Source organism: Schistocerca americana, chromosome 3 (assembly GCF_021461395.2).
Source record: "Schistocerca americana isolate TAMUIC-IGC-003095 chromosome 3, iqSchAmer2.1, whole genome shotgun sequence".
NCBI lineage: Eukaryota > Metazoa > Arthropoda > Insecta > Orthoptera > Acrididae > Schistocerca > Schistocerca americana.
The window spans coordinates 663,133,119-663,157,659 of record NC_060121.1 but is presented as its reverse complement, the minus strand read 5'-3'; the positions used below and the strand labels follow the sequence as shown (position 1 = coordinate 663,157,659).

Genomic DNA, 24,541 nt, shown 5'->3' with positions numbered 1-24,541 from the left:
TAGTTGCTTACACAATATTCGTCCTAGCAACTATCACATTCTTCCCAGGTAACTACTTCAAAGGGAGTCGTACTACCATGAGGTCACCAGTATTGGTTTACACGGTGTGTGGGGACGAACGAGGCTGGTATTTATAAAATGGGAAGGGGGAGGGGTTGGAGAATGGGAGCACTGTACCATTGATTGGTGACATCACACGAAACCACCAGCTTCGACGTGTACTCTCGAGGTAACTAATTCGGTGATCTGGACCAACACTAGGTACAGACCTGTTATCTATTTGTTTTTTTTTTCTCATTGTACTTATTGCTCAGGTGGGTCTCGTAGTGAATCATAGTTTAGACAGGAAACGACCTGTTTGTTTCACCGTGATTTACCTTGATTGGTGGGGAAAAGTTCCAGCGTTCATCTCCTGAACACCAGAATGCTGATAGTCACGGTCCCGCATTTCGTTCAGCGAGGTTAAAGTAATAAATCAATATATGGCGAAGTATGTTTGTTCACCAAGGTCTCACTTGCGGCAGTATATCTCATTCCATTTTCTCCTATCTGGAATCTGATGAAATACCGTTGTTAGATCAATCAGAGACGAATTGAAGCCTTTGGACAGTAGTCTCTGGAGCGGTTTCAGCTCTTCCTTATTCGTCTCATTTTGAAAATACTGTTTATTCATAAAGAACAAAAGGGTATTCGGACTTCCCCACCTCCAAAGGAAAATATTCGCCTGTTACGTAACTCATTCGGTGTGCCCTCATTGATCTATCAGCGTAGCTGTTCAAGGTCCGGATGGGAGAAAATAGAATGAGATAAACTGCCTCTAGTGAGAGCTTTGTGACGAAACATATTGCTCCATATATTCATTTATTACTTTGACCTCGCTGAACTAATTGCAGGATCGTGACTATCAGATTGTCAAGAGGTCTTTAGCGTGGAGACTCGCTTGTGTAAGCGATAAGACCGTTATAAAAGCCGACCACAGCCGACTGTGATCATCCGCCGGCCAGAACCATGCAGAAAGCCGTCGTCCTCTGCTTGCTGGTAGCGCTCTGCAGCGCTGCGCCCTCCACGAGGTCCCACTTGCCCAGACCGCGCCTCGATGGCCGCATCGTGGGAGGCGAGGCCGTAGACATCTCGCAGTACCCCTGGCAGCTGTCGCTGCAGAAGCTGGGCTCCCACAGCTGCGGCGCCTCCATCATCAGCTCCACCTGGGCGCTGACGGCGGCCCACTGTATCGAGGGCGCCTTCGTCAACTTCGTGTCCCTCAGGGCCGGAACTTCCACCCGCGGAAGCGGCGGAACTGTGTACGATGCTGCCGACGGATATTACCACGGGGATTACGACTCCGATACCACTGACTACGACGTCGGTGTCATCCAGATTGACGGATCATTCTCCTTCGATTCCAACGTTCAGGTACAATTCGTGCACAGAAAATACTTACTTCAACATTTTTCAGATTTATTTTTAAATATGAACTGTACGCTAAGGATCGTTTGTTTAGTTTTTTCTCGTACACATTTTGAGGTGCCTTAAATTCGATACTTACTACAGAATTCGATCGGCTACAAACGAATGCTTCCCAGGTATCACCATAACTTAATGAACTAGAAAAGCATACGCTATCATAACAATTATCTTCTTCAAACAGATATTTGTCCATAAGAGAACTTTCATGCCTTAGAACGATCATTATCATATGGTGACATTTTTGTCACATCATCCAGGAAGCTATGGTGTGGTAAAAAGATATCTTCACGACAGAATATTTTACTTTTATTACATGACATGTTTACTTTTTTGTACTGAAATACGACAGTTGTCCAGAAAGTAAGTTCCGATCGGTCGCTAAATGGTAACCACAGTAAAAACCAGAAACATTTTATTTGTAAGAGTTAGCTACACTTTGCAGATACTTTTCTACATAGTTGCCTCCCCGACTTAGACATTAGACATTACAATCTTACTATGAAACGAAAAATTTAAAGTTTGTGCCAGGAAGGGGGAAGGGGTAGGATCGTAGCTGAGTGAACAGTTTGCTTGACTACCATGTTCTCAACTCAGACTCTCTAACCTTTATTGACATCAATCATTCGTTAATGAAGTAACGGAAACGTAGTCAGCTCTCACTCATTACAATTGACTAGGTGTATCGATGAAACGTCTCTAAATTTAGATATTAAATGCTAGAGCAATAATTTTTCCCTCAAAATTACCGTCTTACGACACATACAAAACATATGCATTATTAATTACCGCACAGTCCATTCATCATCCTAACTTCAGGCATTAAAGTTTTATTTATTTTACTTTTACGGAGCCCAAAGCTTCCTCTTTCTTCTCCCAAATGGCTTAGATCTTCTTATCGGAGAGGTGATCGTGCTCCAAACATTCTTTAACGATGTTAATTCACGTTTCTCTTCTTTTCTGGTATTTCATTACACTTAATGCATTCAATTCTCCCCTAATTCCATATATCGAGGTATGTCAGTTCATGTGCGTTTATTTACCGCTGTTATTAATTACTTCTCTCCATCTTTTATGAGGCTTTCCCGGAGTTTACTTATAAACCACACTTTTTTCTGTGAACAAGAATTTCTTAAAACATTTGAATTATGTTTCTCTCGTACTTTTTCTTTGCACATTTGTATCTTGTTGCAAATACAATCCATAACTTTGATAATATTTTCTCCACTCGTTCGTCATACTCATATGTGGCGAGAACAATGTTTGAACCGTTCTACTGTTCTAATGACAATCACAGTATTGGCTGTACAAAATGATTTCCTTTAAAAGCTATTCTCTTTCCCTCCTCCTATGAAATCATCAAATCAAAATTGTTGGAACTTAATGAAAGAGCTGTGCTATAAATAAAATTCTATATAACATTTTAATGTGACGTTTAGCCAGTTCTGACTACTATGAATTGAAGGGGTGAGAATGACATAATTCAAAGCCACAAAGTATAAATTATTCAGGGGAACATTTTAAAACTTTGGATAAATCCATAAATCATATTTCAACTTATTGAGTTTTTTTTGACAAAACTAGTTTTTTTCTCTAATGTGTTAATATACATGTTGGCATAGTTATATTGTAAACAAAGTTAAACATTATTAATAAAAAAATGTTTTATCCCCAGGTGACACATCATTGGGCTTTGGCCTGTCTCATACTAACTTTACACAATGTTTACAAAAATTTGTACATCAATATCCAACATAACTTACAATGGTAGTCACTACAGTGTTTCACACAATATATACAGTGTTTCATTTTAATCACTTTGTTCCTTTGATTCACTCAGACTGTTGAAGTGTCCCTTCCAAACATCTGGTATGTATGGCATTAATGACGTAACAACTTTGAGTTTTTTTTCACAAATTGGAATGGGCTTTAAGTATTTCCTTGACAGCTGGAACGGATTACTCCCCTGATGTGCTCGTCCTTTCTTAGTGATATTTACAGTTTTGAATTCTTCAAATTCAGTGTACTGATTCTTCACTTTTAAATGTGATGGCATTTCTTCATCCAAACGAAAAGCTGTCGCTTCATAAAATCGGAACTGAGATCCATCATCATGTTTGTTCCTTTTTGCAACATTTATCCACAGTGGTATCAGATATATAAAGTCTGCTTGATTCATTTTAACGCCTGAAAATGGCTTATTCTTGCACGATCCTATAATGACTGTAGCCCAATCACGACGGGTGTACACAGTGGGGCTTCTGTTCTTAACGTGCTTCTCAATTCGACCGAAACCTTCGGTCACAGGGCAGTCGTGTGTGTCCAGCTCGTGGAAACCAATGTTCAATGGCCTAAAATTATCCTGAACGCACTAGTGATCTCTCTAGCGTAACAACTGCCCAGTTTTTGTCTTAGCCTCTACAGTTATCACTAATAATGTGAAGAATGTTTGCCTGAGACTTTTGTATTTCTAAGAATTTTATCAGACATCTTCCTGGCTCATCAGATCCACGCTTTGCTTCGTCTTCACTCCACTCGAACATATGTCCTTTTTCAGACCCGCAATCATGAAAACCGAAATTGTAAGTCCACAACTTCCTCTTACAGAATGCAGGCATAGATATAAGCCTTCGTGTTGGAACGGTTTGTTGTAGATCAAAGGCTACTGTAAGATATTCCTCAGGATTTTCCCTAGGTAATTTTGAAAGCTGTGTAATCATATTTTGTCCAGCAGATGCTTTGGCATGATGTAGATCCCTTTCAATTTTTAATCTTCTAATAATATCTTCAGAGTTGATCAACTGTGCATTTTTTATTTGAATTTGAAATTCGTCACATACATGACATGTGTCTGAATGAGGCAATTTAAAACCAATATTAAAATCTTGGTTAAATACATCTCGAAATTTCGAAACTTTTACTTGTGGTGTATTATTTTCTTCACAATATTTCAAATAATATTCTTGATATAATGAAGAAATTGGCATGTCATGATCGAAGTACCCTTTATTGGGGTTCTGTGAGCGGTTGTAATGACTGGCCTACTTAGGTATATTATTTATGAAATTGTGAACTGTCTGAAGTGCTACTTGTGAAATTTTCCTTGATGGGTTCCCTTTTTTCCTGGAAACAAAGAAAAAGAAAAAGTGATTTTAAAGGTAAATGCCCAGGTCAGACTAATTTAGTGAATTTGTATCTGAATATAATACGTAAAGAAAAACACTGGATAAATAAGCGTAACAGAACAAAACTTTGGATTTTCTTGGAAGCAACATTAATTTTATCATTAAATACCTCTACTGTCTTTTGGAGAAATGAAGTGTCCAAGTTTTTTTGTAAGTTCTTAATACGTCCTTGATTTTCTTAAGCCCATGCACACTTAAAAATGCTTCTCTGCATACCAAAATATTACAGCCATTAACCTTAACCTGGTACGAAGAAGTCACAATTCGCTGTGAAATTGTGCTTTTACTTTTCTTTGGGTACCTTAAAAAGTAGAATACATCAGTCAAAATAATAATATTTTATTTATAAAAGGTACATGATATAAAAACCAATTTCAAATTATCATTAATCATAGTCACCTCCATTGCACATGTTGCACCTTAATACTGCTCAGAAGGTAATTATTTTGGCAATTGAAATCACACATATCCCAAAAAGATTTGAATATCTGCTCTACACATTCATGAATTTTGCTCCAACACTTCTTTTTACATTTACATCCAGGACCAAGAATTTTAGCACAAACAATTTGTCCTTTTTTATCAGATATGTACTCTCTGTCATAATTTCTACGACATTTACATTTTTCCCTTTTCCTATTGTTCATATTTCTTCTATTTTTTCTGACTTTAGGTTTTTCAGCAGGTGATACTTCAGGAGACCTTTCACATTCATCTGCATCCTAAGCCAAATATAGTATTCAGAATGAGAAAGACCAAAGCCACTTCAACACATATACCAAACGTTAATATATTATATAAATGGGCTTATAATATTTATAATTACTACCAATAATGCAGTAATTAATAGGAAAGTGAAATTTGTTCGTGATTCACATGTACATATTTTTAGTAGTGAGTATATAACAGGTATAATTACGCAATAATATTTCACTGTGATGCAGACCTAAGCCTCAATGTTTTAAATGTTTAAAAAAGTAAGTATTTTTAGACTTACCATGTCATTTTCAGATGAACATTCATCAGAGGGACAATAACTGCTGTCACTGGACGAAAAATCATCTTCAGAACTAGCCATTTCTGTATCTGAATCTTCTTCTCCGCTTATGCGTGGAAGTAGCCTCTTCTTTGGAAGCGCCAATGCACTGTGGCTTTGGGTTGTATCAGAATCGAAAAAGACTGCATTCTCACAGTATGAGAACATTAAGTGTGAACTGCTCTGTCATCTAGTGAATGAAAGTTAAAATATTTACGCAGTATCTTCCTCTGTTGAGTAGAAGTTGAACTAACACAAAAAACGTATTTTGAGAAAAGTGTGGCTTTGGGCTATATCATTCTTGCCCCTTCAATTAGTCATGTCATAGAGATGGGCTCAGTGTTATGCTCAGCTGACTATCTTTCATACATATGGTCCACTACAGGCTGAAATCGGTTACTGTTTAATGAGTAACACGTACGCGCAGTGGAGGGATAGCTAAATGAAATTTATTGAAGAAAGGTTCCTGCATAATGTTTTGTTCGTTGTGTAAACATTGAATAGCGAATGTTATGTTCCCAAAGCACTTTCCCCTGCTGTTTTCAAGGGCGATTCGTAACGAGTATGTACTGTACTTTACAGGCGGTGAGTCTCGGCACGACGGAGCCATCTGCAGGCACAGCGGTGACCATCACGGGCTGGGGCGCCTTGTCCTCCGGAGGCTCCTCCCCCATACAGCTGCAGGCGGTCACCACGTCCATCGTGGCTCGTGCCTCCTGTAACTCTGCCTACGGCGGCGAGATCACGCAGCGCATGATCTGCGCAGGCGAAGACGAGGGCGGCAAGGACTCGTGCCAGGGCGACAGCGGCGGACCACTGGTGGAAGGATCCACCCAGTACGGTATCGTCTCCTGGGGAAGAGGATGCGCTGAGGCCGGCTACCCTGGCGTCTACTCTAATGTGGCCAACTTGCATTCCTGGATAACACAAGTCACTGGCGTGTAACAAGCCATCCAGCCGTAAATGAATAAATTATTCTTAACTGTAACATAAGATCATGAGAATAAAGCGTTTTTTCTGTTACATAATGTATCAATTTTATCAAGTCATTCTTAACCGAAATACTATGTCCTCAAAACTACGTTGATTAATCCTCCTGTATTATGAACTCCATATCAAAAGTAATGAAGAAGGATACACTCAATAAGATATAATGAATGATATGTTTCTGAAAGTATGAAGGTATATCGCTAGTCTCGCACATTGTACACAGAAAAATAACAGCCGTTTATCTGTCGCTTCCCACAATGATTTCAGAAATTTACATGGGGTGTTATCCACCCTTTCTGCCTTATTTGATCTGAAGTCTCCCAAAACTCATTTAAATTCTGTTTCTAATAATTGATACCCAGTTTCATCCCTGTCGACTCCTATTTCTTCTTCTATCACGTCGTCAGGCAGGTCCTCCCCCTCATACAAGCCTTCAATAAACTCTTTCCACCTACCCGGTCTCTCCCGTGCATTTCATAGTAGAATTCCTATAACACTCTTAACGTTACCACCCTTGTTGTTGTTCTCACAAAAACTTGTGTTTACTTCTCTTTATGCAGCGTCAGACCTTCCGACAGTCTTTTCTTTCCGATTTCTCCACGTTTTTCTTGCAGGTATTCCGATTAAACTTCCATGCGTTGTGCACTTATTTCATTCGAAAGTGAATTGTATTTCTGTATTCTGAAATATCCCTGAACATATTCTTCATCCTTCGATGAACTGAAGTATCTATTGTGTAACCCAATGTTTCTCGCAGCTATCTTCATGGTACCTCTGGTTTTCTTTCCAAATTCTGTCATTTTCCTATTTTAGAGCTGTCCATACCTCTTCAGCTGAATGGCCTACTGAGCTACTCATTTATAGCAGTATGTACAACCTCAAAGAATTTCAAGCGTCTATCATCAGTCCTTAGTACTTCCGTATCCCACATTCTTGTGCAGTGATACTTCCTGATTAGTCTCTTAAACTTCATTCTACCCATCGTCATTACAAAATTCTGACCTCATTGTACATCTGTTCCTGCGTACGCCTTACAATCCGTTCTCTGAGTTCCGAATCTCTGCCTGACCACGATTAATCTACCTGAAGTCGTGTCTTATGTCTCTGCCTTCTCGACGTATACATCTTCCTTTCGTGATTCTTGAAGAGAATAATCCCTATTACTAGCTGAAACTTATTACAGAACTCAATTGGTCTTTATCCTTACTTATTCCAGCTACGAAGACCATATTTCCCATTTCTTCTGATCCTTCCCCTGCTACAGCATTCCAGTCGCCCATGATTAATAGATTTCCCTCTCCCTTTATGTATGTATTATCCGATCAGTATCCTGTTATACTTTCCTGTCTTGACTGAGCACTAGTTTTTCCCTTTTTAAATACTCTAGCTTCCCTATCACGTTCAAACTTCCGACATCCCACGAGCCAACTCGTAGAACGTTACCCTTCACTGAATCTTTTTCTCATTTTCACCTTCCCTTTGTTGTGCCATCCGATAGATCTGAATGAGTGGCTAGTCAAGTCATTTGCCAAAGGAGAGATCATCCGTTACAGGGCACATGTCCTGGTTCACTGGCCCCTTGTAAAATGTTATCATATATCAACAGTTGTAAGCTAATTGATATATGCATTTGACGTTCTTATGTAGATGGGAGATTGTAAATAACCATATAGTTTTCCAAAACGGTTGTTTTATTATTACAACAATAAACAACACAGGAAATTTAGAAAATGAGCATAGTATTGTTTATAAGTAATGTGACGAATTTTTAATGATTAACTTTCTTAAATTTGAATGTGTATAATGCAATAGAATGTCTTACTCGACTAAGGTAAGTACAGTTTTGAGTTATTGCAGATAACGACTGAGGGCCACGAGGACGACACATTCTATGTTTCGTCGAAATAATCAGCAAATCGCTTTTAATAAGCAGTATTTAAATTTGTGGTCGAAGATTGAGAAAGAGAATTAATTTCAAAGGGAAGATTTCATTTGTTACTATAAAGCAAGAGATAAGAATCCTAAGGGAGGGTTTCGTAGGTTATTGTAAAAGGAAAGGTTGCATAACAAAAGAGTGATAGAGAAGACGGGAAGGTTTCAAGATATAATTTTATTTCGGCGACACTGATTCTATTTTCGAATCATCGACCTTGCATCTTGGTCTTGTTGCACCATCACCTTTAGCGTGATTCGTATCTGTCCTGTTTCCCATTCTCTATGTCATGCTCATATTCAAATTTTAAAGTATCAAAAAATTGTATTTCCATATTACTAAATTAGGTAATTAAAATGATGTAATACAAAATGCGTCTTTTTATTTTGGTATTCTTGTCCTGAAATATCGGAGAATGTGACACTGGTGGATAACTTTCCTATCACAAATAGCTCTGAGATCAAATGTAATAAAAAATCGATAAAAGTCGTCGCTGAGTATTGTACTGTTAAAAAAAAAAAAAAACTCGGACCTGGGAGCATCATTGTAGCTGTTAGCTTGAGAGTCTACAGTTATATTTTTAGCCGTCACACGTTGATTGCACTTTTCCAGCAGTTTACACGCTGTTTTAGATAAGCATGAGGTGTACAGAATGCACACTGACATAACCATGGCTTGTGTGTGATTGCTTATGTAGTTTCCATAAATGATACATTGTTTTCTACTACTAGGAATGTACTCCCTTTAGGTCTACGAGGAACAGTTGACAGCCTACTTACCATTTAACATTAGTATAAAAAATATAGACAATTTAGACATATCAGTAGCGTAGTGATTCTTAATTTCACACGTTTTTCGGCGTCACAGATAAATTGCACTTGACACGCTATTTTGTCTGAACACAAGATTTCTAGGCCGATTTCGGCGTCGTAAGTGCAATGGCTAAGGCAATGTGTGTTTGTTCCCACGCTTTGTTTTCAGATAACACAGGGTTTCCGTACTGTCAGTAACATAACCCATTTTTGGCTGAAATATTAATTGCCTGCTCAGTGTGTTTTCTGTACTGTTATGAAAAAATAATGAAGATACTTTGGACACGAATATCGCGGGGGGAGCTAAATAAGACAGTGGACTCTGATGTTTTAGTCACCAGTTTGGTATATGGCTGTCATCATTTCTTTCCCACGTGAAAGTGTCTTACTATTGTTTAGTGTATTTTTCCTTCGAAGTGTCGTGTAGTTTCGACTGTGTCAAAACAGAAATTGACAATCGATTTCTCTTGGAAAGATGAAGTAAACAGCTGAGCATACGTCACTATAATATTGGTTTTAGAGTTGAATTTAGATATGGGAATACTATTTTATACTTTGGTAACTCCTATCAATATGGTGCACAAGCTGTAACTTAGAGCAGCACTAGTACACCGTGTGTGTTTTGCAGTACGACATCCGTATTTCGATAGTTGGATGTTATAATAAGACGAGGTCGTCAGAAAAAGCAAAACACTGTCAACTAATTCAGTATTGTCAATGCTTGCCTGCCCACCTTCTAACTCTTAATAAACCTCATGCAAAAACTTACATGCGGAGGCTGATTAATTTGAAGGACCGTTGTGGCTTACACCATCTATGATAAGGACATCAATTTTAGCACATAAAGTGTTGCCACTTTACTTGATATTTTGGGTAAATACTTCCAACACGTAACAGAGTGCTTTGGATGCTTTCGAGTAGCCCATAGAAAATTTGAAATACTGCAAGTTACAATTCTTATACGAATGTTTTGATAAATAATTTCTACATGTCCCAAAAAACAAATCAGCATTTCCCGATCCTTCTGAGCACTCTCTCTCTCTCTCTTTCTCTCCCTCCCTCTCTCTCTCTCTCTCTCTCTCTCTCTGTCTGTCTCGCTATCCCTTCATTTCTGTATAAGTCTGTGCGTGTGTGCGTGTTTGTTTTGGTTTTTACACATAATTCAATCCACAGAAGCCTAGTGCCGTATTTATGCATCACTGTTATACTATGCTGTGATTCTATGGATCGGGTGGGCGCTGACAGCGGGTAGGGTGGAAGAGGGGCATGATTAAGTAATAAGTTCTAGTATAGTGCGCACAAAATGCCGTGGCCGCTAGATGCACAGTCGTCTGGTGAAGTGTGAGGAGAGCGCTAGGGTTGGGGGGTCGCTCCGAGCGCTGTAGCGCAGTTGTCGGGTCCTGAAGAGGAAAGTGCCGTTCTGAACTCTATTATACGCTCACATTTCGTTTTAATATTATGTGGGGGCCCCTCCACTCCCACATTTCGATGGTGACCTTTCAAAAAGATCTGCTATCACCTCTGCTTCCGTTAGTATCTAAAAAGAATTCCGCTGAAAATGCAGCGATTTACTTTCGCCTGGCTTGTTAACCACTTCTAACTTTCAGAGAAGTGTCATGAGTGGTGAAGTTTGAGTGAAACCTAACCATTTCTCTGGTTGTCATGTCAAAATTTGGCGAGTTTACACTATCTGATATCAGCAACGTCTTCTGCAGACACAACTGCTAGAGAATTTATTTAGTTTATTACGTGAGTAACTGAGGACAATTAAGGTCAGTAGCTTGTGAAACACCTCGGTACAAAGTTAACGTGCAATGTCGTCAGTTATTTTGTTCTAAAATCCATAGCATTTCTCGTTTCACCGACTATTCTTGGCTCTGTACTCATTGGAAGAACAAGTACATAAAGAAGTTATACATACGAACGATATGGTAAAATACTCTCCTCTTCGAGTGCTATCATTGGCCAAAATATCATTTCGATATCTGAAACCATTTATGAAATATGAAGATTGCTGTGGGTATTTCACTCCAGCTTTATCGCTGGCGCAGCGCGACCGCAAATTAGTGTGCCGCATCAGATCAATTTTCTCGAGATTGGTAAGAGATAGAAAACTCTACCAAAGCCGAAAACAAAATTCACTGTGTTAGCTAAATTTCATACGAAGTAACATATTACATAATATGCACTAAACGCTAATTCACAGCGAGCTTTATTTTTCGCTGCATGTTTTTCCGAATTTCGCACAGTATATTACTTATACGGAAATATCACAATGACTCTGACAATTAACAAAATGATGGGCAGATCATCATGAACCTCTCATAAAAAGCTATAAGTAAAGCAAAACTGAAATTTTTTAACTAATAGTTTCCGTAAATTCGTTTAAGAAATATTGCAGTGTGTGCTCCTCCAATCTGTCATCGGTGACCGGGCGAAAGTTTGGAAACACACATCGGCCTCCCCTTCCGAACCAATGAATGAACTCGCCCAGCGCCTTAGACGAAAACTGGTCACTGCGCATTGGCCACGTATCCTGCGCGTGCTGTGAGCTACCCCTGCCCTCTCAAATTTTTTCAGAGTAGTAATTAAAATTTTTTTATGGGCTATGGAAGGATATACATAGATATATTCCTGGTCATTCACTCATTTATCTCTTACAGAAGTCTCTTAGCCTAGAATTACTGAAAAGCGTCTACAGTAGTAAACGAACTTTACAGCTTTTAACAACAGGCCCTTTAGTATACGTATGTTATTGCTCTCTGTTTTAAAATATCGCATACTAGGTCTACCCAGTTTGTTTAAATACTGCTGTATCTCATATATTAGTATTACAATAGTTAAGTCAGAGATGTAATCAATGAGTCTGCACTGCCAAAAGTGCAAATTGACTAGCGAACATGATGTACTTACACAGTAGAATAACTGTCCAGATGGAGCTTCATTTACCAACGTCAGCTATAAATTATACGTTTCGAAAGTCTGCAAACATTAGATACAAAAAGAAAACAAGTAATACAAAACATATTGTCAAATTTTAAACTGAATCATACCACTGAAAACTCTGAATATCACTTCCACAGTTCAAAGTGTTTTTCTTAAAATTGCTGCTTTTAAATGATGAAGTTGCGTAATGACATAACCAGTTGGTATAGTACCGCTCTGTTACTGCTGTATTGTGAGTTGTGAGTACATATCATCAGACTTACGCAACAAGAGTTACCCAAACTTTTTAACATACACAGAACTCTGGAACTATGAACAAGACGCAAAAAAGTCAAAATATATATAGAAAGGGCTCCAGTTAATTTGTCGGAACTCAAAAAGGAACTTACACAACCAAAAAATTTATAGGTGGATAGTGGTGTTGAAGGATACGAGGGAGGTCTGTCAGTTTTCACTCACATCACTGTGATTCCTTAATTGTTCATTGGCTTTTGCCACGTGTTACATGATTGAGGATATAAACAACTTCCTAGAAACAAGAATGCCATTGGTTTCTGTAGGTTCATATGTATGTTGTTGTTGCTGTAGTCTTCAGTCCAGGGACTGCGGTTCTTTCCGTTCCATTACGACGAACCGGCACCTAACAGTGAACATTGTCTCAGCAGATCATCAGTAGGGAAGATGAGTGAAACATACAGTTTGATGCAGCTCTCCGTGGTACTCTATCCTGTGAAAGCTTCTTCATCTCACAGTACCTACTGCAACCTTCATCCTTCTGAATCTGTTTAGTGTATTCATCTGTTCGTCTCCCTTCTAACAAACCTGCCACAACAAAGGGCAAAAATTAATTATGATTGTAGTGTTGCTCACGCTGCTAAATATTGCATTTTCGGGCAACAACAGAGTTATATTATGTGGCAGGTCTTATTAGAGCACAGTTAATAAAGTCATTTCATGAAATAATGGATAAACTAGGCACTCATCTTTTCGTGTTTCCCACGCTGGTCTCGCTGTGAACTCATGGCTCAATCGTCGAAAATCTAGGTAGTGATGATTCCAAGCTCGGATGCAAAGAGGCCTAGGTGTTATTCTGCAATATTCAAAAGTTTTATAGATGTGTTTCATAAACCATTTTTGAAGATTAAACGTTTGCAAGTTAGCAGAATGGTGATGTAAAAAAGTAATCAGCGCTCTGAATTTAAGTTCCACTTCTTTTTTATTACTTTTGTTGCACCATCACTTCACAACATAAAACATACTTGAAAATATCCTCCTCACTGTTAAAGTTCACATTTCATAAACTGACTACAATTTGCCTCTTTTCAACATGACGACGAAGACTTGACTCTCTAATAACCGCTTACGCGCCCAAAAATCAGAGTGAAAAGTACGTCAAAGATCATAGTGACAAAAGAAAGAATACACATAAGAATAATATCATTGCAAAACATACATATCAACGTATTTAAGTACCTCTAAATTAATGAAATGAAATCTGAATGTTGTCACAGAAATATGTTAACTATTTTATAGAAACATAGTAGAATATTGCTGATATCGAGAGATTGAAGTGAGGTGCCGTAATCGTTAAGTAATTCAAGTACCATTACACCCTCTACGATTTTTACTCTCCACGCTGCCCTCCAATGCTAAACTGGTGATCCCTTGATGCATCAGAATATACAATAACAACCGATCCCTTCTTCTACTCAAGTTGTGCCACAAATTTTTCTTCTCTCCAATTCTATTCAGTACCTCATCATTAGTTATGTGATCTACCCATCTAACCTTCAGCATTCTTCTGTAGCACGACATTTCGAAAGTTCTTCTTGTCAAAGCTATTTATCGTCCACGTTTCACTTCCATACATGGCTACACTCCCTTACAAATACTTTGAGAAACGACTTTCTGACACTTAAATCTATACTCGAAGTTAACAAATTTCTCTTCTTCACAAACACATTCCTTTCCATTGCCATTCTACTTTTTATATCCTCTCTACCTCGGCCATCATCAGTTATTTTGCTCCCCAAATAGCAAAACTCATTTAGTACTTTAAGCGTCCCTTTTCCTCATTTAGTTCCCGCAGCGTCACCCGATTTAATTCGACTACATTCCATTATTCTTGTTTTGCTTTTTTTGGTGTTCATTTTATATCCTCCTTTCACGAGACTGTCCATTCCGTTCAGCTGCTCTTCCAGGTCCTTTGCTGTCTCTGACAGAATTACAATGTCATCGGCGAACCACAAAGTTTTTATTTCCTCTTCCATGGATTTTAATTCCTACTCCGAATTTTTCTATTGTTTCCTTTACTGCTTGCTCAATATACAGACTGAATAACATCGGGGATAGGCTACAACCCTGTCTCCCTCCCTTCCCAACTACTGCTTCCCTTTCATTCTCCTCGACTCTTATAACTGCCATCTGCTTTCTGTACAAATTGTAAATATCCTCTCGCTCCCTGTATTTTACCCCTGCCACCTTCAGAATTTGAAAGAGAGTATTCCAGTCAACATTTTCAAAAGCTTTTTCTAAGTCTACAAATGCTAGAAAAGTAGGTTTGCCTTTCCTTAATCTATTTTCTACGATAAGTCTTACGGTCAGTATTGCCTCACGTGTTCCACCATTTCTACTGATCTTCCCCGAGGTCGGCTTCTACCAGTTTTTCCATTCGTCTGTAAAGAATTCATGTTAGTATTTTGCAGCCGTGGCTTATTAATCTAGTAGCTCCTTAATTTTCACAACTGTCATCACCTGTTTCTTTGGGATTGGAATTATTATATTGTTCTTGAAGTCTGAGGGTATTTCATATGTCTCATACATCTTGCTCACTAGATGGTAGAGTTATGTTAGGCTTCGCTCCCCCAAGGCTGTCAGTGGTTCTAATGGAATGTTGTCTACTCCTGGGGTCTTGTTTCGACTTAGGTCTTTCAGTGCTCTCTCAAACTCTTCACGCAGTATCATATCACCCATTTCATCTTCATCTAAATACTCTTCCATTTCCCTAATATTGTCCTGAAGAACATCGCCCTTGTATAGACCCTCTATATACCCCTCCCACCTTTCTGCTTTCCCTTCTTTGCTTATAACTGGGTTTCCATTTGAGCTCTTTATATTTTTACCTATTTGATCCTCTGCTACCTTCACTATTTCATCCCTCAAAGCTACCCATTCTTCTTCTAATGTATTTCTTTTCTCCATTCTTGTCAATCGTTCTCTAATGCTCTCCCGGAAGCTCTCTACAACCTCTGGTTCTTTCAGTTTATCCACGTCCCATCTCCTCAAATTCCCATCTTTTTGCAGTTTCTTCAGTTTTATCTACAGTTCATAGCCAGTAGATTGTGGTCAAAGTCCACATCTGCCCCTGGAAATGTCTTACAATTTAAAACCTGGTTCCTGAATCTCTGTTTTACTATTATACAATCTATCTGAGACCTTCCAGTATCTCCAGGCTTTTTCCATGTATACAACCTTCTTTTATGATTCTTGAAGCAAGTGTTAGCTATGATTAAGTTATGCATATAAACTTGTACTACCGTGGTAGGCGTTGGCTTCGTATCTATCTGGCCCAGAATAATGTGTTCACTATACTGTTTGTAGTAGCTCACCCGCATTCCTATTTTCCTATTCATTATTAAACCTACTCCTGCATTACCCCTATTTGATTTTGATTCTGTAATTATAACCCTGTATTCAGCTGTTCAGAAATCTTATTCCTCCTGCCACTGAACTTCACTAATTCCCACTATATGTAAATTTAACCAATCCATTTCCCTTTTTAAATTTTCTAACCTACCTGCCCGATTAAGGGATCTGACATTCCACGCTCCGACCCGTTGAATGCCAGTTTTCTTTCTCCTGATAACGACGTCCTCCTGAGTAGTCCTTGCCCGGAGGTCCAAATGGGGGACTATTTTACCTCCGGAATATTTTATCCAAGATGACGCCAACATCATTTAACCATTCAGTAAAGCAGCATGCCCTCGGGAAAAATTACGGCTGTAGCTTCCCCTTGCTTTCAGCCGTTCGCAGTACCAGCACAGCAAGGCCTTTTGGTTAGTGTTACAAAGCCAGATCCGTCAATCATCAAGACTATTGCCCCTTCAACTACTGAAAAGGCTGCTGCCCCTCTTCAGGAACCACACGTTTCTCTAGCCTCTCAACAGACCTCCGTTGTGGTTGCACCTACGGCACGGCTATCTGTATCGCTGAGGCACGCAAGCCTCCCCACCAAGGTCCATGGTTCTTGTATAATAAATGATACTCTAGATCCACCATCCTGACTCCATTCCTACTCCAAATAACACGTAAATCAAATCTGACAATAGATGACAAAGAGGTAGACTAATAAAATTACCATGGCAAGATGCTGGTGCATGTCTCACTACTTGTGGTTTGACCGAGACATCTGCTAGTTGCGATTAAATGTCAGTTAAGATTGGTTTCAACCAGTAATATCAGTGGTTTTAAACAGTAATTTCAGTGCGCGTCCAAGCAGAGCACAAACATTTGTCGTCGCCCTTTCGATTAGCTCCTTTTACTAGAATCTAGATAGACAATATAATACTCCTCATTAGAGGTCATGGAAGAAGTAAGTCTGATCTAATTCAGATACCAGTTTTGTCCTAATATAACAGACAGCCGAGGGCGAAGTGATTATGAGAAAAATTTTGAATAACCAACATATGAATAACTTTCTACAAGTCTTGGCGTGACTTTTGAGATACCTGTACGTGGTAGGGAAGGTGGGAAACCAAGAAAGGGAAATGCTGATGGTTAATCTAGTTACAGTGGGGGTTAGTGAAGTGAAATGAAAACAACACAAGAATTTCCAGTATAACGAGTATAGGGTAATATCAACAGCAGCAGAAATTGATACATCTGGAGTAGTTATCGTTATGAGTGGGAAGGTAGGGCAGAGAGTGCCCAATTCAGTGATGGTGTTGTTCTTATCAGAGTCGACAGCAAACTGACAACAGTAGTTCAGTTATACATGCAGATGTCACAAGCAGAAGATGAAGAGGTAGAGAAAGTATATGAGGATGTCGAAAAGTACTTCAGAATGTAAAGAGAAATGAAAATCTGGGGGATGGGAGATTGTAATGCAGTTACAGGGAATGAGTGGAAAAAAAAGTCATCAGACGATATGAGCTTGGTACTAGGAATGAGAGAGGAGAAAAACTAATTGAGTATTGCAATAAATTTCAGCTGGTAATAGCGAATACTCTGCTCAAGAATCAAAAGAGGAATAGGAACACTTGGAAAAGGCCGGGAGATACGGGAAGATTTCCGTTGGATTATATCACTGTCAGACAGAAATCCCGGAATCATATATTGGATTTAAGGTGTACCCAGGAGCAGATATAGACCCGGATCGCAGTTTAGTAATGATGAATACTAGGTGGAAGCCTAAGAGACTAGTGAGGAGGAATGAATGCGCAATGAAGTGAGATACCGAAGTACAAAGAAAAGAAGAGGTCTTCTTGGATTTCTCTAACCTATAAATACTGCAATAAATAATAGCTCTGTAGGCAGTTTAGTTGAAGAGGAATGGACAACTTCAAATAGGGCAATATCAGTATTTGAAATTAAATCGTAGTACAAGGAAAGTAGCTGAGAAGAAATTACAGGTAACAGAAGATATACTTTAGCTGATCGACGAAAGGAGGGAAATTGAGGAATACAGAAATGTAAGTCGCTTACTAATGAAATAAACTGGAAGGGCAGGGAAGCTGAGGCGACATGGCTACACGAAAAATTGAAGAAATAGTAAAAGAGACGTTTTTAGGAAGGACTGACTCAGAATAAAGAAAACTCAAAACAAAATTTTGTGAAATTACAAGCAATGTCGCTAATACTAAGAGTGCAATGGTAATTCCAGTGTTAAATACAGAGAAGAGAGTGGACAGTTCAAAAGTGTGCATTGAAGGCCTCTATTAGGTGAAGGAGTTTTCTGATGACGTGATACAAAAAGAGACAGGAGTATACATGAAAGAGATACTGGAGGCAGTATTACAGTCAGAATTTAGAATCGCTTTGCACGACTTAAGGTCAATTAAAGTAGAACGGATGGATAACATTCCACCAGAAATTGTAAACTCATTGGGGGCGGGGGAAACGGCAACAAAACGATTATCTATTTTGGTGCGCAGAATGTATGACACTAACGATACACAGCCAGTTTTTCGCAAAAACGTCATTCACACAACTCCGGAGACAGCAAGAGCCCACAAGTGCGAGTATTAGCGCACCGTCAGCTTAGCAGTTCAAGCATCCATGTTGCTAACAAGAATAAAATAGCGAAGTGGGGAAAAGTAAAACTGAGGAATTGTTAGCGATCAGTTTGACTAGCAAAAGTACAGGCACCAGACAGGCAGTTCTGACGTTGCAGTTGATAATGGAAGCATGACTGAAGAAAAATCAAGAAACGCTCGTAGGATCCGTCATCTTGTAAAACGCGTTCGACAGTGTAAAATGGTGCAATATTTTCGAAATTTTGAGAAAAATAGGGGTAAGCTATAGGAAACTGCTGTTTATATAAATTATGTACGCGAATCAGGAGTGAAAAATGAGACTGGAATAGCAGGAACTAACAGCTTTGATTTTAATGAATTCTTTTTACTGGGAAAGAAAATAGCCTACGATGGATGGAGCAAGGAGGACATAAAAAGCGGATACGCACAGGTAAATAGTACATTGCTGGCCAAGAGAAGATCACTAGCATCAAATGTAGGCCTTAATTTGAGGAAGAAATCTCTGGGAAGTTACATCTGGGTCATTGTATTGTATGGTAGTGAAACAGGGAACATGAGAAAACCTGAGAATCTAAGTATTTGTGATATGGTGCAACATACGAATGTTGAAAATTAGGTGGTCGGGCAACGTAAAGGATGAGGAGGTTCTTCTCAGAATCGGGAGGGAAAGGAATGTATGGAAAACATTGACAAGAATAAAGATCAGAATGGCTGGACAATTCTTAAGACATCAGGGAATAACTTCCTTGGAACTTGAGGAAGCTGAAGAGTGTAAGAATTGTAGAGGAAGATAGAGATTGGAATACATCCAGCAAACATCTGAGGACTTAGGATTCAATTACTAATCTGAGCTGAAAATGTTTACACAGGAGAGGAGTTCGTGGGGGCCCGAAAAAACTCAGTCGTAAGACTGATGACTCACAAAAATAAAATAAAAAAAACGGTCGGAATGTACGGATGTCTGAGTTTGACGTGTGGGGTGTGTGTGACTTGAGGTGGCCGCTTTCGTGGCCCTGAGAGAATGCAGAAATTCAAGTAACGTATTAAGAGTAGGCCTGACTCAGACGGTTGCTTTTCTAATACTTTAGGGGTCCGTCACGCCAGGATTGTAATGGAATGTGCTATGGTGGATGGCCTTCGGTTTAAAGGTGAAATTAAGGCTCTTGTATGGCTGGAATCAAAAACATAGGTGAGAAACTGATCGTCATCAATGCACCAAAGCGATATGCTGGCGCCAGTCCAAAGTTGACATCCGGCTTATTAAGTAAGACGTTACGCAGCTGTGATCCAAAAGGTGCTTACAAAAACAGTGATAAGAGTTAATATACTTTTTAAAACTAATCTGAATAGAAGGGAGAGAACTGAGTATCTAGTCACGTGAAACAAATATAGATGAGCTGTTCAGCTGACGTGGGTTTTTGGCGGATTTAATTTAGATTCCAGAGCCAGGTGGACGAAAATTACAGAGAAAGTATGGCTTCGGAAACTGGTAGAGGAGAGATATAGATAGAGAGAGAGGGAGGGGGGGGGGGGTGGAGGGATGGGGAGAAAGACGGCTTGGCTTACGACGGCTGTGGAGAAAACTTTCGATTAGGAGATGGGTGGAGAATAGCAGCTTCCTGACTCTGAGATCGGTGGAGAGCAGTTAGCGTTCGTTCGAGATGCGAGGTGGGAACCAGAATGGTGAGTATCCTTGCTGCAGTATCAGTGCATAATGGAGAACGGAATCATGTGAACTCTAGGAACCTTGCAATCTAGTTACAGTCGTCATACCGCTGTAATCATGATTCTTAACTTAATCACTTCAGTTCTATCATGAATTATATAAACAAACTACCGGTATGTCTGAAGAATATTATTTTAGTTTGGAGATACAAAGATATGTTGAATTTTTACAAACTTACTCCAGGAACTGGAATATGATGGGGGAGAAAACGTGGTGGGAAATGGTCAGCGCGATCTGAAGTATTACAATGGACCACTGGGTAATAGAGGACGCAGTAGAAACCCGTGCAACAGACGCAATATGCTGCACGTATGTGACAGAGTTGGTAGGCGACACCAACGCTGCCATTTGAATGAGTGGAATCGACAAAAGAACTTGCGCTATAAATATAGGGGTAGTAGTCACCAGGACAGCCTGGACGGATGGAACTGGAGCAAGCAGATGTACAGGAACGAAAATCGGTATAGAAATTAGAAATAAGGCAAGACACTATAATTAGGTCAGTAGACCCCTGGAATAATGCTCGCGCTGGTGGAAGTAACGATGTATCCAGAAAATAACCAGCAGCAAATGAAAAGTTCTTTTGGACAGTAAATGACACAGTGTCCAGACAAATGCGTACGTAGGGTGATGAGTATGAAGATGACGATGGCAACGAAAAAAATTGGGAAATTTATTCAATGAGAAAATTGAGTCAGTAGATGAATGGGGTGTCTCCACCAGAAATGATGAAGTGCTGAGGCAAATGGAAGATGATTACAACGATTTTGACGACGTTGATGACGGCAGTGAAGAAATGGAAGGTTTGAAGAGTGATCATTCTGAAGACGGAAAACAGGATGTTCCTATTAGTAATTTTAATTGTGAAGAAGAGCCAGTATCACTGAGCCAAGACAGGAGAGACTTCGTGGATAGAGTGTATATGGCGTCATGTACGAAAGGGGGGTCATGATTAATAACAGGATGGAGACAAGGGAGTGTGAAGATGATGGCGATGAACTCCAAGGAGATATATTTGTCTAAAAAATTGTACCAGAAAGTGATTGTACAGCTGTGAGGACCAAAGCCATAGAGAATTATAATTTATTTTTTTATTTTTATATATTATTCTGAAATGCGAGCAACGTCAAGATCGCTTGTAAATTTCTTTATTGATTACCAGTTTTGACAGCTGTGCTGTCATCATCGGCTCTTCTACCACATTGTATTGTATTGTATTGAACTGGGGACCTAGAAACGATGGAGGGACTTCGTTCCCGCCGTAACCCTCAGTGGTACACAACCCCACAATAGGCTACAGCAATCCACTCACTCCACCTTGCTCCACACCGAACCCAAGGCTATTGTGCGGTTCGGCCCCCAGTGGACACTCCCGGGAACGTCTCATACCAGACGAGTGCAACCCAAATGTTTGCGTGGTAGAGTAATTATGGTGTATGCGTACGTGGAGACAATGTTTGCGCAGCAATTGCCGACATACTGTAAATGAGGCGGAATGAGGATAAGCAGCCCGCAATTGCCGAGGAAGATGGAAAACCGCCTTAAATACTATCCACAGACTGGTCACCACTCCGGACCTCAACACTAATCCGGCGAGAGGATTCGTGCAGGAGACCGGCAGGCCTTACCGCTCGGAAAGCAGTGCGTTAGACCGCACGACTAACCGGGTGGGCTGTGACACATTATCAGAAGCTCATAATCTTTAGAAACTTGCAAGTTACGTTATGATGTTGGGTCGTTTTAGAATGAAACTAGTACTAGAACTAATACTAGTCTAGACCAGTCACCATTGTGCTGTTAACTGAACGAATGTGCTAGGACATCGGCACAACATGATGTAAATTTTATATTTGTGGTATTTTATACTTGACATGCTGATGTTTGCTACCTTTGGCTGAAAAACGATGTAGCATCACTATATGAATTGAAAACTTGTAATGATCATGAACTTCTGTTAACGTGTAACAAGATCCGATGATGACAACACAGACCTGTAGAAATCGTCAATCAATGAAAGCATTTATAAGAGATCTGGGCGGACCCGGTACTTCAGAATAATATAATAAATCATATCGCCTCCAGCCCTTAACACCATGTCAAACATACATATATTTCTCTGATACCTTGTACTTTCTGTGTAATTTGTTATATCAAGAGTGACTGTCTTCAAATGCAGTGTGATACACACATAGAACATGTTTTGTAGATTTTCAGTTTCTACTGAATGTAACAGGTAAAAGTGCAGATACTTGTATTAGTGACTGAGGGTTGTGTAATGAACTGCTTTACATCAGCATCTAGATCATTTGCAGAGTAATTGTCGCTATTATTAGTAGTATGTTTTTAGGTTTGTTAGTATGTGCAAGTACTTGTGGCAGCAGCAGGCCGTGAATGCTTATTTACCCCTGGGCAACAGGTCAGGTGTTGACGTGTAGACACATGCACACTAAACGGGTAGTCTATACTGCAGACGTAGTGTACTTAGTGGTACAGTTATGACTGTGCAGAAGACAGTTAGAGAAAAAACCGGCACAGTGATGTGTCTCCATATTAAGGTAACACAGATAAAAATACCTTCACATATACCCATTACAACTGTGTACGTTATGGCGATTCTACTCTGTCGATTACTTAATAATTGTGAAGGTGACGATTTCAATTGTGTGGGCTCAAACACATGGCATCTTAAAAGGAACACGTACCAGAGTAGATCTTTGTGTAATATTTTTGTTCAGATATGTTGTGTGTATGGAATGTTGACATAGTCGGACAGAGACTAAAGTGAAATGGATTTATTGCTGGATGTACTTCAGATGTTCTTAGATTTTTGTGTCCTGTGCAGGACCGTTACTCTATCCTTGAATTTAGCCAAGAAGGCTATCGGTTTGCCGGATGTTTATTCCAGTGTAATCCAAGTTTGTGGGATAGTTTTGTTGTTAATTGCTGAGAGAGACTGAATTTTCGAGTATTTAATAATGTTTAAGATAATTTATTTTTCCGTCTCAGTTGCACATTCTAATTATATTGCATGTTTCAAACCCTCCGAATCATCTTCAGAGCTGAAACGATGTAAAGCGAAGTATGCACATCGTGAGGTAACGGGCGAGATGTGGCGCCCTGAAAATATTATATGTTCGGAGTTGGGGTGGCCGCACAGGACGCTCGTCAAAGCCGGGGCCCGACAGCAAACACATATTGCCGAACGTTAGCCGGACGAGAAGGGTAGCCCCAGTGCATGGTCCAGCCGAGTGTCTGGGAATTCCGCTGTGACGAGGACGGTGCTTTGTGTCGATGAAGGAGATGTCCATGCTGGGAGTGCCAAAGAAGGCGGACTTTGTGAAAACTTAATGACAGACATTTCACAGTTCGTATAGAAATTAATGGTAGCCAGATGAATCATGATACCTCATAAAGAAACATGTACATTACCATTATTTGCACGACGATTCTGATGGACCAATCAGATTTTAAATATCTTTATTAGTTTAAAGTTTAGTATCTGACTGTAAATCAGACAAGTAACACCCAGCAACGAATTTCCAAAATGTAAACGCTTCATCCGATTTCGTCGATCGGCGTTTCTTTAGAAAGCTATTAGTGTAAACATAAACTGGTATAAATTACAGGCACGTAACTTGAACAGTACATGAGTTATTGGAGGTCAAAGTGGCCGATTACTATCAATCGCCTCAGACCATAATTACTCCACAGTTACACGAAAAAACGTTAGCAGCATACTTGTATTTACTCGCCTATGTCTTCGTTTATATTCGGTATATACTATTCATGTAGAAATTCGTTAAATATATGCTGTGTTATAGAAAGCACAGAGACTTAGGCTACTGGCCTACCTTTTGTTCTACTCCTTTGGTATATGTTTATTTAATTTTTTTATGTAATTGATAATGTGTGTTAGAGCGTGTTTATGGTCCAGCTGTAGGAATATTTATTTAATTTCAAGCTATTTAAATGTAACTCCGGCATTTCGAATGTGTTTAAATATGTTTGTGAGTGTACGTTGTATTGGAGGCATGGAGGTAGCGCTCTAGCCAATCACAGCGCTCGTTAATGGTGAGACAATATGAATGTGGGGCAGGAGGAGCGTTTCGAGAGAGGACACGGGAGTTCTGGCAGTGCGGCAGTGCTGGACGGGACGGCACAGGCCACGGAAGTGTTGGAGGTGACGGCGCGGCGG

At 39.6% G+C, this 24,541-nt stretch overlaps 1 protein-coding gene across 1 annotated transcript; it reads left to right on the top strand.

The window, feature by feature from the left end:
* Positions 1–1,005: 1,005 nt before the first annotated feature.
* Positions 1,006–6,708, top strand: LOC124606909 (trypsin delta-like). Its single transcript, XM_047139011.1, has 2 exons — positions 1,006–1,413; positions 6,268–6,708. Exons 1-2 carry the CDS (start codon positions 1,009–1,011, stop codon positions 6,628–6,630), a joined length of 768 nt encoding a protein of 255 aa, XP_046994967.1. The 5' UTR covers positions 1,006–1,008; the 3' UTR covers positions 6,631–6,708.
* Positions 6,709–24,541: the final 17,833 nt, after the last annotated feature.